The following is a 17,506-nucleotide window of genomic DNA, read 5'->3' as shown; positions in this document are numbered from 1 at the left end:
TACACATACTGTACATGTGAGAAAATATATTTAAATACTGGAAGAAAAAAGTGTGGGAAAAATGAACTGCCTCAAGACACATTTTGCGATGATCATGCTTCCCTTATACCGAGTTCAGCTTTGCTTCAGGGCAGCTACTTTCAGAACACAGCTGCACTCCCACTAAAGCATACCTGAATGTGCTGGGAAGTCAGCCTCTCAGGCACAACGCTCTCTGAATATTCAGTTTGGCCGAGCCACGCTGGCGGGGGAGGGGTGGGCGCATTTCTCCCGCGTTGCTGTCGACTGTCAACGCCAACACCATTTGTCCACTGTGACGATCATGTTTCAGATCACCAGCTATTTCAACATGTGATTCTTCCATGCGTGGATTTATTTATCCCAGTCCAGATTACATTTTTAACAGAACAATTATTCCCATGTTTCCATGAAAAACAATATTCCACAGGCTACGTCCTTTGGATAGTTCCCTAATTAAATAATGTGAGGGAGCATAACATCTGGTGCGCTATATAATCCACCCAATAACCCTGGTGTTGATTCTATCTGCAAAAAACCACGCTAGACAGATAGCTATGTTGGCTAGCAATAGCAATTACTAGTTTCCATGGCAGCAAAAAAAAATCAAACAAATAAATCTGCCCTCATCACTGTTTTTGATTTACTTAAGCAACCATTCCAGTCGCAGGTAAATCACTGGGGTTCTGCGTGGGAAAGTCCCGAGATAACGCAGTATTTCCAGTGAGCAGTAACAGAGCAGGTTTGGAGGAAAAGAAAGTTTCGATGCCAACCAACATCTTGATGGCTTTTGCACAAGGGAAGGTATAGTGAGGTAAAGCTTATCTTCATTAATGGAGGGGTTGGCACACCGTGGGGGTATTAGTTTAAGTGCTTTTGATCCAGGATCTGAGGAAGGTTGTAGTTTTAAATCCACGGCGGGACTGTGCACTTTTAACCACCCCCCCCAAAACAAAATTCATCCAGCCATGAAATTCAGCTTTGTGGCTGGATGACAAAACATGCAATCATTTGAAATGGCCAAAGATAGGAACACATGTGAAGATAAAATGAGTAATGCCAAGAAGGGGAACCACAGCTCTGGTTTCTGAATACTCAGAGAGCATACCCCCCCCCTCCCCCTCCAAATTTACTTGTCCCTCCCCTGCCATCTTCTTTCTTTGACCCTCTGCTGCAAAAGAAGAACACTTGATAACATTGTCCTACCTGTGCCAAACCGGTACAGTCAAATCCAGTCACATTCAGCTCTGCTAAAGCTGAGACCAGTAAACACCCACATGCACATGCCCACATACCCACACACACAGAGCTTCACAATCAAGTCATCATTCAGACCTCACACATATACATACACAGTTATTCCAGGACAAAATCCATGTGAACAGTGATTTGAAGTTCCTTTATTTTTTGTAAATGTGGAAATTATTTATTTTTCTCCAATATCAATGACAAATCAGCAAAAAAAAAAGTATCTTACAAGACAATTCATGTCGCCTCAGCACAAGTATATCTACTCTTAAAACACCCAAATAGACTACTAAGTGCTTAACTGAAGGGTTGGCAAAGTTTGCGAGTTAGATTAAACTAGGCACTACATGACATATTCAGTCCATGTCCAAAATTTTCAATACCCTTTTTTGACCGAGAGGCCTTCCCCTTTTCAGTAAACGCTGTAAAAGAAGTATTTTATGTTCACTTTTCATGTTTGCTTCTTTTCTTTTGATACCAAAGGTCCATCTTTCAGAAGAAAGATAAGAAACTAGACACAGTCAACAAAGACATTTAATTTTCTTCTTACTCAAATTTGAGAATAATTTCTCATACCAGTTTAAACAGCTGTACGAGCCCAAGGTACATAAGACATTTTAAGAAGTGTTCATATTTTTTACACAATCAGTACATGGGTGTAGAATGAATGGCCAGGATCTGAATCATAACGTGTTCTGCTTCACCAGCATGTGACCCAGCCATTGGAGAAGACTAGTGAAACTGATTTCCAACAGCTCAAACATGGGTGTCATAAACACCTCTTCTTACACATCAGGTCCACAAGGTTTTTAACATTCTTCCGTGTAGGTATTCATGAAGAACTTAAGAGGTGCTGGAGGTACCCTTTATTGTGAACACTGAGGCAAGGAGCATTTTAGGATGACGAACGGGCAGCCAAATGTGCCCGTCGTGACCCCAACCTTTTGAGTCGACTCAACGCGGTGCCAAGTCAACGGCAACAAGAGCGGATCGTGGCGCGGGAGGCTGAACGAGGGCACGCTGGCGGACCATGTTCCAGAGCACGGTTTTTAAACGGATCGCAGGTGCGCGTGGCTCGTCCTGGATGAAATTCGGGAGGACGCAGGCGCCCCCCCCTGATCGCGTTCCTCGCCGTGCTGGTGTCTGCACAGGCCGCGCGCAGCAGAGGTGAGTGCAGACGTTCATTCGCAGCCGGTCTCCGCCACGACCGGACACAGGTGGCAAGAAACAACACTGCAAATCACGGCAAAGATCTGCTCCACCCAGGGGGAAGGCGCTCATTTCCGACATTCCCTTTCTGTGTTTTTTTTCTTTCTCTTAACCAACATGTTTTATATCTTTCCTGCTGGACGTACCTGCAGGGCCCCTTGGCTAGCAGTAGATCGCGGGGCAGAGATGTTGACTCCCAGAGCTCAGTGCTTATGAGAAGGTGGTGCTGCAGAGGCGGGCGTAAGTCCTGTATGACACAATCTGTCAGCATTTAGACATGCTTGAAGGAAACGGGTGACTTATTTACATGCTGTGTGTAGGGCTAGTGTTAGGGGTACTCTGCCTTTTGGGTGGGGGGGTCCTTGAGCGTCCGTACTGGTGGAAGAGGGTCAGAAAGGGATGGAGTTACTGTAAGTACCTCATCTTAAAACAGTCATTGAGGGGAAAAAAAAGGGGGGGGGGATGGAAGAGCAGATGTCCGTTTTCCGCAACAGTTCTGATGACGAATTTCAAAGTATGATTCTGAGATGCATTGGGAGTTGCTGTAAAAAAAGCCAATTTTCTAGCACCTGGTGATTTGAGTTAGGTCCAAGAATCCAGGGAGAACAAATGCCAAGACAGAGAGAGAGACAGAGACAGAGACAGAGAGAGAGAGAGAGAGAGAAAGAATAAAAAGAAAGGCGGGGTTGGGAATAAGCATGTCCAGTCAGTTGAGCCGGAGTAGGATCAGTGGGACAGTCAGAAGGGTGGCGGCCCCTGGGGTGGCCCCGCTCAGGCCCCTGGCCCCTCCTGCCACCGACTGTGCCCCCTCCGCACCCGCGGACACCCGGGGAGTCAGCAGCTGCTGGTGGAAGGTGAGGTCATCCATGGCCAGGTTATCAGCCAGGTCTGGCACATGGGGGGGAGTTTTTGAGATACGACACACAGGACAGGCAGGGAGTAAAGGATGGAGAAGAACAATGGGGTAAGATAAAGGGGGAAAGATAAAACAGAAAGCAGGAACAGGAAGAAGGAGGAGAAAGGATAGAAGCAGAGCAGAGGGGGAACAAAGAAAGGACAAAAAAGGGTGATTAGAATAATACAGGTCTTCCATTCTCTGTAACACACAGGAGAGACGCACCTGGACTTCATTGACAGCGATGCGAATTCTCACGTGTGCACGTGCGTGTGATCCGGCACATTCACAGAGAAGGACGCACCGACCCACGACCCACAGTCTCTGACACTATAAACACGGCCAGGGCTTCGGAAAGCACGAGCGGCTGAGAACCCATTCATCCCCCCGCCCCCCCCCCCCCCATGTAGTCACTCACAGGTGGAATATGGGGACCGGGAGGTGGGGGGGGGCAATGCAATACCTCATCTCAACTGCCGCGCACCAGAGAGGGTGAAATAGTGCAGACCAGCTCTCAGGCCCTCCCTGGAGCAGAGGGCTGAGGGGGAACTCCAACCCCTCCTCCCCTCCTCTTCACTGCTCCTTCACCCCTCCTCCCTGCTGCTCCTTCACCCCTCCATCCCGCCTCCCTGCTGCACCTTCACCCCTCCTCTTCACTGCTCCTTCACCCCTCCTCCCTGCTGCTCCTTCACCCCTCCACCCCTCCTCCCTGCTGCACCTTCACCCCTCCACCCCTCCTCCCTGCTGTTCTTCCACCCCTCCAGACCTTTCCACACGTTCCCATTCTGCTGTCCCTGCTTCTGGCTCGAATCAAAGCCTGTTCCTCCCTCAGCTCCCCTCCACCTGCTACACTGGTCTTCCTCACTTTTCTGCTTTCAGGATTATTCTCATCATTTAACATAACGAAACATAACGAAACACAACGAAACATAACATAATGATGCCCAACAATAACCGCCATTTCCCTACCGCTAAAGCATACCTAGCGCTCGGTTTACCTACAAACAAGATGCTATCTAGCATTCAGACCAGTGTTTAAAAACCGGTGTGCCGTGGCACTCTAGTGCGCCCTCAGGCAAGGTCAGGCTGTGCTGTGTGAAAAATCAAATGAATTAAAAAAAGACGAAAATGAAATCCTATTCACAAAAGTCACAATTCATGTCATTAAAATGCATTCATTGTGTGTGTGTGTGTGTCTGTGCGAGTGGGCTATAGGGTGTTAATTTTTTATGGTTTTGAGAGTGGTGTGCCATGAGATTCTGTGAATTTGGAAAGTCTGCCACAAAAGTTTGGGAATGGCTCATTTAGACATGTTTTCCACTGCGTCTATGGTCCCGTTCCTGTGTTCATGCTTCAGCTACGCCGGCCAGGAGCTGGATCTCCGTAGTAGAGTCATAAGAAAAGCGGCAATAAAATATGAATAATCAAAGGCATGACAGGTATGTGTAGATCTGTCCCGCATTGAGCCAGCTGTACATCATCCCTCTCTCGCCCTCCCTCTCTCGCCCTCCCTCTCTTGCTCTCCCTCTCTCTCCCTCTCTCTCTCCCTCTGTCTCAGACGTGCTGCCCCAAGCACCATCAAATTTCCTGCATACCTCAGCCTGCCCCGCAGACATAGATGAACACACACAGTAACCCAACAACACAACCGCCACAACAATGGCACAACTGCACAGCAACCACCACACCAACCGTGTACAGCAACCCCCACACCAATCGCGCACAGCAACCCCCACACCAATCACGCACAGCAACCACCACACCAATCGTGCACAGCAACCACCACACCAATCGTGCACAGCAACCACCACACCAATCACGCACAGCACAACAGTGGCCGCAGCCAGAACAGCTGCAAAACTCTGGAAAACTTTGAGCAGATGACTACAGCCTCATCAATATGAACAGCAATTACAAAAAGAGAGCAACAGCTGCTCAAAAGGCTGTATGACACAATCCACACAACAGGTTGGAAAAAGAGCGACAGCCGCAGCAATAGCAGAAACATAACTCCCAGAGTCCTCCTTGTGGATTCATTATCGGGTTTTTTTTGTTTGTTTCTGCCTTGTCTCTGCACTGAATTCCTTTCCGGAATAATTACTTTCTACACAATTTAATATACAAATTGGCAGTTTGTTTTCACCTGGAAGGTACACAGTATTGGAGGTTGCTTTGTCATGAAAAGAGGCAAAACACTGATAGCAGTTTACAACGGAGCTGGGAAAAAATACAACACCACATTCCATTAAGCAATCTCTTTTTGGCAAGAAAAAAACTGCCAGATCACCAGACATTTTTGGACAAAACTTTGCTAGACTAAACCAATAAAAATATTTTTTTTTCTGTAACCCAACATTTCAGTGCAGAATAGGGCTGAGTCTGAACCCAGCAATATCAGAAACAGAATCAGCATGAACACATAAACGGTCAGAACCGTTGCATAACTACGTACCGAATACAGGAAACTCATCAGTAGCATTCATAGTGCAGATTTGCCTTTGGGGGCACTTATGTGTATTCTATCTCTTCTTATCTTAAGGCCTGCTACCATCTTTTGAACTAACCAGGGGATCCCGGGCCAGTGGGAGAGGTGGTAGCAGAGGGAGGGGAGTATCCATCAAAACACGGGGTCTCCGATTCGGCAGAGAGGTTAGAGTGGCGATTAATCCTGTTCCGCCACGGCGATGAAGCGGGCTGCCTCGATACAGGAAGCGGAGGGAGGCCCGTTCCGAAGGGGGGCACTCTCCACCCGTCCGCGCCCCGAAGGCCCTCTGCTACCAGACGGAGTTTAGCACAGCGGAAGAAGGCAAATAAACAGACCCCTCTGTGCCGAAACCTCCTCAAGACTTTAAAAAATATCTTTTTTTTACAAAAGGAGCAGATCAAAGGCTGGAGGGAAATCAACGGCTCCGTTCCCTCCGTCTCCTCGGTCCCCTGGCCCGGGCTTGACACTGGTTTGACCCTGAGAGGACGATTTGTCACGGAGACAACAGCGCGTTATACTGCTAAACCAATTAGCCTACAGGCGCAATTCGATACGGCTTTCATATACAGTCGGGATGTGGTGAGATGTGTACGCATGAACAACGAGGCAAGTGTGTGTGTGTGTGTGTGTGTGTGTGAGCAGGGATTGTGATATCGGTCTGTACCCTGTGTGAAAATTGTGAGTGGGTGAAAGGGCTTTCTGATGGGGAATAAGTGTAAAACTACCAATTCTCCCCAAAATTTCCCAATTCTGACATGAGTACCATAGAAAGATTCACTGCCCCTTTCCCATGCACTGAAATAATTGAATCAAGGAATAGTTACTCAGGGGCACCTGTGAGTGCGTGTACGGATGTGTGTGCATGTGTGTGTGTGAGCGAGAGAGAGAGGGAGGCAGAGAGACCATGCTTCTTTCTTCTCTCGCTCTTTCAAAGGACAACCAGGGGATGGGAATGGTAGTCTATTGACATTGATAAATTGACATACAGATGGATTGATGTTGTTTGGCTAAGGATATTCAAAGACCCCCCAAGTGATAAATGTGACCAACGTGGGACTTTTTGACACACAGAGGAGAAGAGAATGGGGGGGGGGGGGGGCAGGGTCATCCCTGTTGCTCCTACACCCCCTCTACAGTTATTCATTTTCAAAGTAATATTCCCCCAGGGATTGGCCCAACGCCAGCTCGGTATACTAGCTTTATCATTGCATTTCAACACTGAGTTATGATCTAGGCCCAAGGTCAACAGTTCACTCATTGATTGGTAATGGAAGATTTATCCCTACACACACACACACATACAATTGCACACACACACACACAGACTCAGGCACACACACACACACATACACACACACATTTTTCGGTAAACTGCAAGCAGCAGCTCAGGAAAGGAAGGATTCCAGACTTCAAACACAGGTGCTGCTTACGAATTGGGGGAAATGGTTCAGATTGTTGTCTCACAGCTGGGGATAGTGAGGGAATGCAAAAATAATTTTAAAAAGCGATACGTGTACACAGGTGTGTGTGTGTGTATGTGTGTGCTTGGGCGTGTGTGTGCAGGCATGCAAATCCATAACCAGCAGTATTTCAAATATAAATTCCAAACAAAACAACAAAAATAATTACTCAACATTTCATCCGGTGATTCCATGGCAAGCTTGGCTAAATGTACGTCGCTTTGGATAAAAGTGTCTGCCAAATAAAATGTAATGTAATGTAAAGGTAACAGTAACTGTTCAGTAAGCTGTAAGCTACCGGATTGCATTTAGCCTTTTTTTGTTTACTGTATGGGAAGGGCTCAGTCTCTCCTCTATAGCTGCTCTCTCAGTCTGTCCTCTATAGCTGTTCTCTCAGTTGGTCCTCTATAGCTGCTCTCTCAGTCTGTCCTCTATAGCTGTTCTCTCAGTTGGTCCTCTATAGCTGCTCTCTCAGTTGGTCCTCTATAGCTGTTCTCTCAGTCTCTCCTATATAGCTGTTCTCTCAGTCTGTCCTCTATCGCTGTTCTTTCAGTCTGTCCTCTATAGCTGTTCTTTCAGTCTGTCCTCTATAGCTGCTCTCTCAGTTGGTCCTCTATAGCTGTTCTCTCAGCCTGTCCTCTATAGCTATTCTCTCGTTCCACCCTTGTGTTTCTCCCTCTCACTGTATCCTCCTGCTTTGGGCAGCATTTAGTACTGCTGTCACGCTGCTGCCTGTGGCAAAATTAGACAGAGGGCTGATGGAGCTCATTCTGAAGTGGAATTTTTTTGGGAGCCTTCTCCAGGCCCTCGGGGTCCGCGGAGAATGTGAGCTTCTGCCTCTGTCAGGACGTCCCGACCGCAGGGGTGAGCCGGGAGGCAGGGAGCACACGGCCAAAACAAGCGCTGCAGCACGGAGGGGGACCGAGCCGACAACACAGGCCTGCTCTGTGAGAGACACTGCAGCACACAACACAGGCCTGCTCTGTGAGAGACACTGCAGCACACAACACAGGCCTGCTCTGTGAGACACTGCAGCACACAACACAGCTGCTCGTGAGCCTGCAGCACACAACACAGGCCTGCTCTGTGAGAGACACTGCAGCACACAACACAGGCCTGCTCTGTGAGACACTGCAGCACACAACACAGGCCTGCTCTGTGAGAGACACTGCAGCACACAACACAGGCCTGCTCTGTGAGAGACACTGCAGCACACAACACAGGCCTGCTCTGTGAGACACTGCAGCACACAACACAGGCCTGCTCTGTGAGAGACACTGCAGCACACAACACAGGCCTGCTCTGTGAAGACACGCACACACAACACAGCCTGCTCTGTAGAGACACTGCAGCACACAACACAGGCCTGCTCTGTGACACGCAGCACACAACACAGGCCTGCTCTGTGAGAGACACTGCAGCACACAACACACGCTCTCCCACCACAACACACTCTGCCTACGCAACACAGGCTCTACCACCACAACACACTCTGCCTACGCAACACACGCTCTCCCACCACAACACACTCTGTCTACGCAACACAGGCTCTACCACCACAACACACTCTGCCTACGCAACACACGCTCTCCCACCACAACACACTCTGCCTACGCAACACAGGCTCTACCACCACAACACACTCTGCCTACGCAACACAGGCTCTACCACCACAACACACTCTGCCTACGCAACCCACGCTCTACCACCACAACACACTCTGCCTACGCAACACACTCTCTACCTCTACTACACACACTCCCCCTCTGCTACACACTCTACCTCTGCTACACACTCTGTCTACGCAACACACGCTCTACCACCACAACGCACTCTGCCTACGCAACACACACTCTACCACCACAACACACTCTGCCTACGCAACACACACTCCACCTCTACTACACACACTCCCCCTCTGCTACACACTCTACCTCTGCTACACACACTCCACCTCCACTACACACACTCTACCTCTGCTACACACACTCCACCTCTGCAACACACTCTACCTCTGCTACACACACTCCACCTCTGTTACACATCCTCCACCTCCACAACACACGTTCTACCACCACAACACACTTTGCCTACGCAACACACACTCCACCTCTGCAACACACACCACCTCTGCAACACACTCTACCTCTGCTACACACACTCCACCTCTGCAACACACCCTCCACCACTGCAACACACACTCCACCACTGCAATACACACTCCACCTACACAACACACACTTCACCTCACTTCTTCCCATGTTTCCAGTGGCTGCTTTGTCTTATAAATGCCAGTCAGCACCCATTAATTGGACTCTGAGTGCATCTGTGTACATGTGTCTGAATGTGCGTATGCACTTGTGTGCACCCGTGTGTATGGGAATGCACGTACATGTGCGTGTGTGTGTTTGTGCGTGTCTTGCTGGTCTCGGAGATAACGTCACACAGCCATCCCCCCCGAACAGCCACACTCGGATTTCCCCCAAATATCTATAAGCTCCAGCATCAAAGATGGGTGAAACTGGCACACACACACACACACACACACAGGAAGTGGCAGTGGGTATTCTAAGTTAAGATGCATTCTGCAGGATTTGGTCAGGAAGCATTTGAGAAATGTAAAAAGTGAAGGCCTTTACGAGAACAACAACTGACAAAGAGCCAATTATATGGGAAAGTTCCACTTTCCGGAACAGAATGGTCAGTCTCCTCCTTACAGTACTGCAGTGCAGCTTGGGCAGTAAACAGCAGCTTATGTTTGGGTTCCTGTTGGTGAGCCCAGCCCCATAAACTCCCCCCCACTACCACCACCCACCACCCACAGACACCGTCTCCGGTTCAAGCACACACAGCCCTGGTGCTGTTTTAAGCGTTTCTGGGAGAGGCGTGGGGTACAGATAAGGGTGGTGGGCACTGTAGCAACGGCTGCGTGTTAGAAGAATGGAACAACCTGAGCAAGTCATCCATGTACCCAGCTACCTTCAGCTCAGCTTGGTTTTGACTTTCCCCCCTTGGAAATTCCAGTCTCTCACATTTTCATATGTATTCTCTCTCTCTCTCTCTCTCCCTCTCTCTCTCTCTCTCTCTCTCTCTCTTGCTCTCATATCACACCTCATACCTCACACCTCGCTTCCCACAATGCACAGCACACAGTCGCCCCGATTACGTCCTCGCCCCCCTTCAGTCCAACTCACAGAGGACCCTGCATGTTTCACATTACTTCCATACTTCTGCTTCGTATCTGGCTGACCTCTGACGCTGATAAAAGGCCGGGACTTATAAAAACAAAACAAAACAAAACAAAACAAAAAAAGACCCTCCGAGAAAGCGGTGACCTCATGTCTGCGGTCCGCTGGAAAGTAAGAAATATGCGACATGCCGTGCGAGTCGCGGTCGGAGGAAAGAGTCCGATAACGAAAGCCAAATATGAGAGAGTTCCTCTGTACGCCAGGACCAGAGGGCAAACCGGCTAGTCCCCTAAGCGAGGCACTCAGTGCCACCTCCACAAACGTGGGCTGAAAGTCACGGGGCAAGGTGTCGCATGTATTGTAAGTGGTCGCCAGGGAGCAAACCGAGCCGTGTGCCAAGTTTATGTAAGACGGACAACAGGAGCCGGAGGTCTGAGAAAATCTCCAAGACTGAGACATACTGTTCTGTATATGAACACCTCTCCTTTCATCACTCATGTGTTACGAGATAAATGAAGGGAAGAGATAGAAGAGACAGAAGAGAGGGGAAGAGACAGAAGAGACAGAAGAGAAGGGAAGAGACAGAAGAGACGGAAGAGAAGGGAAGAGACAGAAGAGACAGAGGAGAAGGGAAGAGACAGAAGAGACAGAAGAGAAGGGAAGAGACAGAAGAGAAGGGAAGAGAAGGGAAGAGACAGAAGAGAAGGGGGGAGAAGGGGGGAGAAAAAGAGAAAGAAGCGGAGGCTTTGCTACTCGCAGGGCACGGGTAGGATCAGTGCAGGCGTGTTGTCCTGTGTGAGTGACGCAGTCCATCCAGGTGTGTGTCTGACGGCATCTGCCCTGCAGTCCTGGGAGGGTGTGTGTTACTGCAGCTAGGCCTCCTGCTGAGACCTCTAATACACACACACTCGCTCTCACGCACACACACACACACACACACACACTCACTCTCACGCACACACACACACACACTCACTCTCACACATACACACACACACAGACACACACATATACTCACACTCACACACACAGAAACACACATATACTCATACACACACACAGACACTCACACACACACACAGATACTCTCTCACACACACACACACACACACACTCACCCTCACAGAAACACACATGCACGCACACTCTTTCTCTCTCTCTCACACACACACACACTCACCCTCACACAAACACACACGCACGCACACTCTTTCTCTCTCACACACACACACACACACACACACATATCCACCTGTTTGGGCCTTTCCCCGCCCGTAGTCTGAGGGAAGCAAACAGCCCCAGACTGTGATGCTGCATTTCGCTTTGAAGCGCAAACCTGCTTCGTGTACTGCGGAGCGTTTGACTGAAGCAGCCATCCCTGGATCTCCTGCACAACACAAAGACTGGGATCTGAGTGGGGGTACCATGGGAGAGCTAATGCAACGGAGCAAACAGGGTGTCGTTTAAAACACCTGAACACATTAAATATGCTCGCCAAAGACAGCAGTAACTGCAACATCGATGTGCCAGTCTGATTTTCTCACAGCTCGCTCAAATCAATAAAATGATAAATGGTCAATCACACGCAGAATGAGCGGCATCGATCCATATTTGGGAGGCGGTTCATTAATGTCTCGCACATAAAATGAATGATCTGCAAGTCTATAATTAAAGCAAAAGCTTTGTCACCGTCTGAGAATCAGGGAGGGATGGTATGATACTGCATGAGCAATGAGCACTCATACACACATGCAAGTCTGGGGAAGCTCACTTACTCATTTATAAATAGTATATATATATATATATACATATACTGAATATAGTTTAAATAAAAATACTTTATTGTTTGGTTTGGTTGTTCGGTTTAGATGGTACGAAACAGGAACAGACAGACAGACAGACAGACAGACAGCTCAGGCGGACAAATCACAGAAGTTTAGTTCCTTGAATTTATACACGTACGTATCTTTAGTCACAAAATGCCGAAGTTCATCTACAGTTCGTCTAAGGACAGTGTTCTCTCTCTTTTCACAAAGTTATACCATCGCCGAAGGCATACACTCATATTAACCTTCCACAGTCACAAAAGGCCCACCGGGCTGCACATGCCCAGTGGCCGTCTGATAGGACCTTCCCCAGGCTCTGTGAACGAGCCAGGGAAGATTACAGCATAAGAGAACCTGGGTGATGGGTCACAGGCCTACAGAGCCGAGTGGGGTCCTCTGCATCTGTCTGTGTAGTCTCTCTGTGTGGGACAGACAGAACGCACAGCACCCCCCCCCCCCCCCCCTTGTCCGTCCGTCCTGGAATAGCTCCTACGGCCCGGAATACTCCAGGAATGTCTGACAGGGGTTTACATCTGAGACAGAGAGGGGAGGAGGGGAGGAGGGGAGGGGTGGAAGAGGGGCTGGGGGTGGGGGGTTCATTCTGGAATCTCAGTTGAGAACAAGTTTACAAGCAATCAATCAATCCCCATAATTCAGAACATCCGCATTGTGGTCACTGGAGGGACAGCTTTGACAGTTAGGTGGGGTGGTGGGGGGGGAATCTTGGCCTGGGCCTGGCCTGCCCTGTCAGCACCTTGTTGCCATGGGCGGCTGTCTGCCCCCCCCCCACACACACACACACACACTGAAAAAGCCTGCCGGTGCCGGAGAGGGTGAATGATGGGGGGGGGGGGGTTGCGTTCTGGCAGACGTCTGTTCTCCCCTGGCTTTGAGAAACCAGATATGTCATCCATCAGGGGCGCGGCACAGGCAGCCCATCCGTTAGCCAGCGCGCTGGCTGGCGCAGCCCTGCGTGGACCCTGCTACTCCCACTGTTTGCTCACGCTGGAATTAAGGACCAAGGGGTCAGTGCTCCGCAAGGGGCACGCCGGCTATCGCCCATTATCTCTGGGACCCGTCCCGCCGCAGACACTCAAGGTCTACAAACAGTGCTGGGACAGATGCAGGAACTCAAATGCACACAGATATGCTGCAGACACACAGACACACAAGGATGCATACACGTGCACACACAGACACACAGACACACAGACACACTACGATACACACGCATACACAAACACACACAGGTGCATACAGGCAAACATGCACATATACACAAAAAAATAATCTCATAAATGCACAAACACTCATGCAAATATGCTACTTCCCCAGTACAACGCACATGAATATTCACACATGCTGAAATATTAACACTAACGCAGCTCATGCATGCACGCACAGAGAGGTATGCTCATAGATACACACACACATGCACACACACACATACACACACACAAACATAAAGAAAGGGAAAGACAACAATTCGGGACGGACCCTGTCAAGCAGATTCCTTAATTGATGAATGATGCCGATGAATGTCGAAAACATACGACCGAGCGAGAGAGGTCCTCCTCAGTGACCTTTCTCAGACATCAGAGAGGCCCAAACCCAAAAGCCCCTCGCCATGAGCACACACCCGAACCCTGAGCCACACATACAAACGGGCACGCCTGTGCCCAAACACTGTACCCTCACACTCAAAGGGCCAGAGCCCCAAAGCACACAAACACTGTTCATAATGCCGACTCAATATTCCCAGCAGTTCAAATACTCCGGTCATTGTTTTGTGTAGAGAACTGGAGAGAGGTTGTGCTGAGGGATAATTGGGGATTGAGTGCCCTCCCTCCATGCGCGGGGCACTTATATCCCACGGTCCGGGCCCTGTAGAGGTTTCGGGCCCACAGGATTCCTGTCCTGACCTGGGACACTCCTAGCCCCTAGCACAGCTCTCTCTCTCCTGGTGAACGCCAAACGTTACCGCCAAAAAAAGTACAGGAGGACCCCTCCCAATCGACCTGTTTGCTCAGCTGGGCCAGCTTTGCGTCTGATTATCAATCCCCCCCTCCGTGCTTCTCTATTGTTTTTCTTCTTCTGGTGTTTAGTTTCTTTTCACTTTCACGTTTGTTGCTTCTTCAGGGTTTTCACTTTGCTTTTTCTCCCCCCCAAATTGTAAATCTGTGGGCCCCTCTGACTGTGAGTAGAGCGAAAGGACACGTAGGTACTGAGGTGAACGCACTTCTCTCTTCTGGCCCCTCGGAGGAAATTTTCACGAAAAAGCGAACGCTCAGCTCAGCTCTCTCAGCTGAGATGTGCTCAGGTGTGCCATCAACACAAACAGGAAGGAAGAACCTTCTACTTCCTTTTGAGCCGGTGCATGCAGGCCCCTCCTTCAACATTCTGTGGCGTATACAAACTTCGGCCACCATTTGCTTTGAAGTGGAAGAGGGCCAATTTGTTTTGATGAAAAAAAAAAAATAGATTAATAATTTGCCCACAATCAAGATAAACCCCACCCCCATCTCAACTGGCCAAAGGAATGAGGGTGAATGTTCCTTATGAAGTGGGCACTTTTTAGTGAAATATGAGGAAATAAATTAGGCCAGTTCGGTTCAAAGTAATATATTTTCGCCACCGACAGCCGCAAAATATCTCAGCAATTAACTTTGTCTCAGGTGGCAGTAAAGTGTAATTATTAATGGCTTGGCCTTGTAACTCAGAGGTTGCTGGTTCCAGGTATACCTGAAAAAATATCCTGCTATGTAAGCCAAGTTAATTGCTCTGGATAAAGGGTGAATGAGCAGCAAATAAATAATAAATAAGTAAGTAAGTTATCAATGGAGTGCAACACCATTACAACACCCGTCAGTGATTATCTCAAGCTTTAAACAAACAGTAACTAGCGGGTCACTCATTGTTCACTGTCTCTTTCTTCCTGTAAGACTCCCTTCCCTTCACACTATCTCGAATCTGGGCTTGACTTTGCAAAGAAAGCACAGAACATCCATGGGCAGATGTGGCTTTTAAAACGTTGGTTGTTTTTTTTTGTGTGTGTGCACACAAATCATTCAAAGGTTTAAAGAAAACAAAAAAAAACTTACAAAACCCATCTATGTCATACATCTGAGTTCAAAGGCAACATCAAAGGGAACTTCAAATTATCTGGCGTCACACCCATAGGCAGATTCTTATGTAGTGACTGGTGTGTCAAAATACAAACATTAACCGTTCACCCAATGGGCGAATCAAAAGGTAGACACACCAAAGCTGACTAGAGCAATGATATTATTGCAAATGATGAAGGCTACCATTTTGTGCTAAATAGCGTACATAGACTTTATTTGTGTGAAAAAGTATGAACCACTACGCTACAAGTTTTCTAACTAGTAAAGTGAAATAAAGCAGTATGACCATTCAGCACAAAATCTCCAGAGCAGAACTACACTACCCATGTATCCCCACAACATGACTACACTACCAATAAATGCCCAAAATGGGTAGGATTAATCAAGGTCAAAGGGAAACAGGGAAGTCACTAACCTGCAAAAATACGGAGGCGTTTGTGATGAGGGGGTGGTCCCAGCCCTGAGATCTCGTTGCACTCATCTTCGTCATCGCAGTCTCCACTCACGAGGCCTTCCCCCTCTTCATCTTCATCATCATCATGTCCATCTCTCCTTCGCTCAATGCCGCCTCCCTTAGGGCGTGCTCGCCAGGGTTGCTCAGGTACTGTCACCAGTGGTAGGAGCTGAAAGCCCAAAAGAGAGGAACACTTAAGAAACATGCAGATAGCCATTCACAAAATGGCTGCCTGAATATTCTGAATATGTTCTTAGAACCACAGCCATTTGTCATTGCAATTACTTTAATCTGTAATACTGCACTGCAGTACCTGAAAAAGATCCATTCAGAACCAAACCAAAAAATGTCCTTGCATATTCATTAAAATATTTAATCTAAATACGTAAGTTGTCCTGACTGAAACCAATGTTCAGTTTTAGAAAAAGAGAAGCATCCCTCTTACTTCACAGAATCCTCCAGAATGTAACCATCTTACACAACAGGAACACTGACAGGAGTGCTGTTATTTGGGCTGGGTATTTTAATTTCTATAAGTGCGGCAGGGCTTTTTAAAGGCCCATGAGGGAGCCAGTCCTGCCATGCAGGGAGCATGTGTAATTTCCCTCCCTGCCAGCGGGGTTGCTGTTGTGTTGTCATTGGCACACGCACAGTGTCATTGAGTAGCCGCCCGTGAGCGGACATAGACTAACTACTATTTCAGCGAGGAAAAATACATAGACTCAACTGAGCCATAATTTCCAGCCGCACAGCATCTACACAGCAAATGCGTTCAGATAGATGGCTGGGGTAAAGTATCTAGCATCCAGTACGCAAGTATCTAAAAAAAAAAATGGGGCTGAAATTATGAGTTTGTCAGGCCACTCTGAAGAATGTAGAGAAAGCAGAGAAAGAGACATACAGTTTACTGGCAACAAGGCATAGCCGGGGAGCCAGTACTGAATCTTCACAGAAATTACACGGTTTCTACAAATTCAGATGTGATGGAGTCTGGAACTGAGAACCAAAGTGGAATTGTAAGCATTGGGATCTTTGAGCACCGTAACTGAACGTAATCCCACAATGAAGGAAATGCAGCACTGCAGTGCGGTGCCCACCCATTGCATTCTTATGAGAGTTATTCAGAGAGTTATTTGAAATCTATAACCCTGTCTCCATCACTAAGAAGATATGCATAGCAATTACACCCGTAATGGTTTGGGAGTAGACTTCACATTCTGGGACAGCTGCCATTACACATTTTTACAGTCAAAATGTTTCTGTTAGGCATTCATTGGAAATACCGTTAAATGACGAATTGCCTTGGCAACCAACATGTCTAACATGGCCGATCCCCTGGTCAGTCTTCTTTTTATTTATATTTTCAGTCTTCTTTTCATACGCTGACTTTTTCCCCTCTCTATGTGTGTGTGTGTGTGTGTGTGTAGGTATGTGCGGTGCAAAGGTGCATGTCTGTGCTTTTGTTGTTTCTCTCTTTTGGTTGTTTAGCTGTCTGTTATACAGAGGAAATTGTATTCATGAGTCTTACTTAGTGAAATGTGCTATCCAGATGGGGAAAAAAAAAACTGCATAAAATTATTTTGAATTTCAAATTAACA

At 48.0% G+C, this 17,506-nt stretch overlaps 1 protein-coding gene across 2 annotated transcripts in view; it reads right to left on the bottom strand.

Moving 5' to 3' along the window:
* Positions 1 to 1,398: 1,398 nt before the first annotated feature.
* Positions 1,399 to 17,506, bottom strand: part of gpc3 (glypican 3) — an 83,543-nt gene continuing 67,435 nt past the window's right edge. Inside the window, exons 7-8 of one of the 2 annotated variants that reach the window (XM_064326257.1) lie at positions 15,870 to 16,077; positions 1,399 to 3,363 (exon numbers count right to left, since the gene is read on the bottom strand). In XM_064326257.1, the coding sequence (XP_064182327.1) occupies positions 3,182 to 3,363; positions 15,870 to 16,077 (390 nt within the window). In that variant the 3' untranslated portion in view covers positions 1,399 to 3,181. Of the gene's footprint in view, positions 3,364 to 11,730; positions 13,335 to 15,869; positions 16,078 to 17,506 lie in introns of those variants that run through there. The other variant, XM_064326258.1, reaches the window with a different exon arrangement.

The sequence above is a fragment of the Anguilla rostrata genome, chromosome 3 (genome assembly GCF_018555375.3).
Source record: "Anguilla rostrata isolate EN2019 chromosome 3, ASM1855537v3, whole genome shotgun sequence".
Taxonomy (NCBI): domain Eukaryota; kingdom Metazoa; phylum Chordata; class Actinopteri; order Anguilliformes; family Anguillidae; genus Anguilla; species Anguilla rostrata.
The sequence above is the reverse complement of the archived record's forward strand: the minus strand, read 5'-3'. Positions and strand labels throughout refer to the sequence as shown.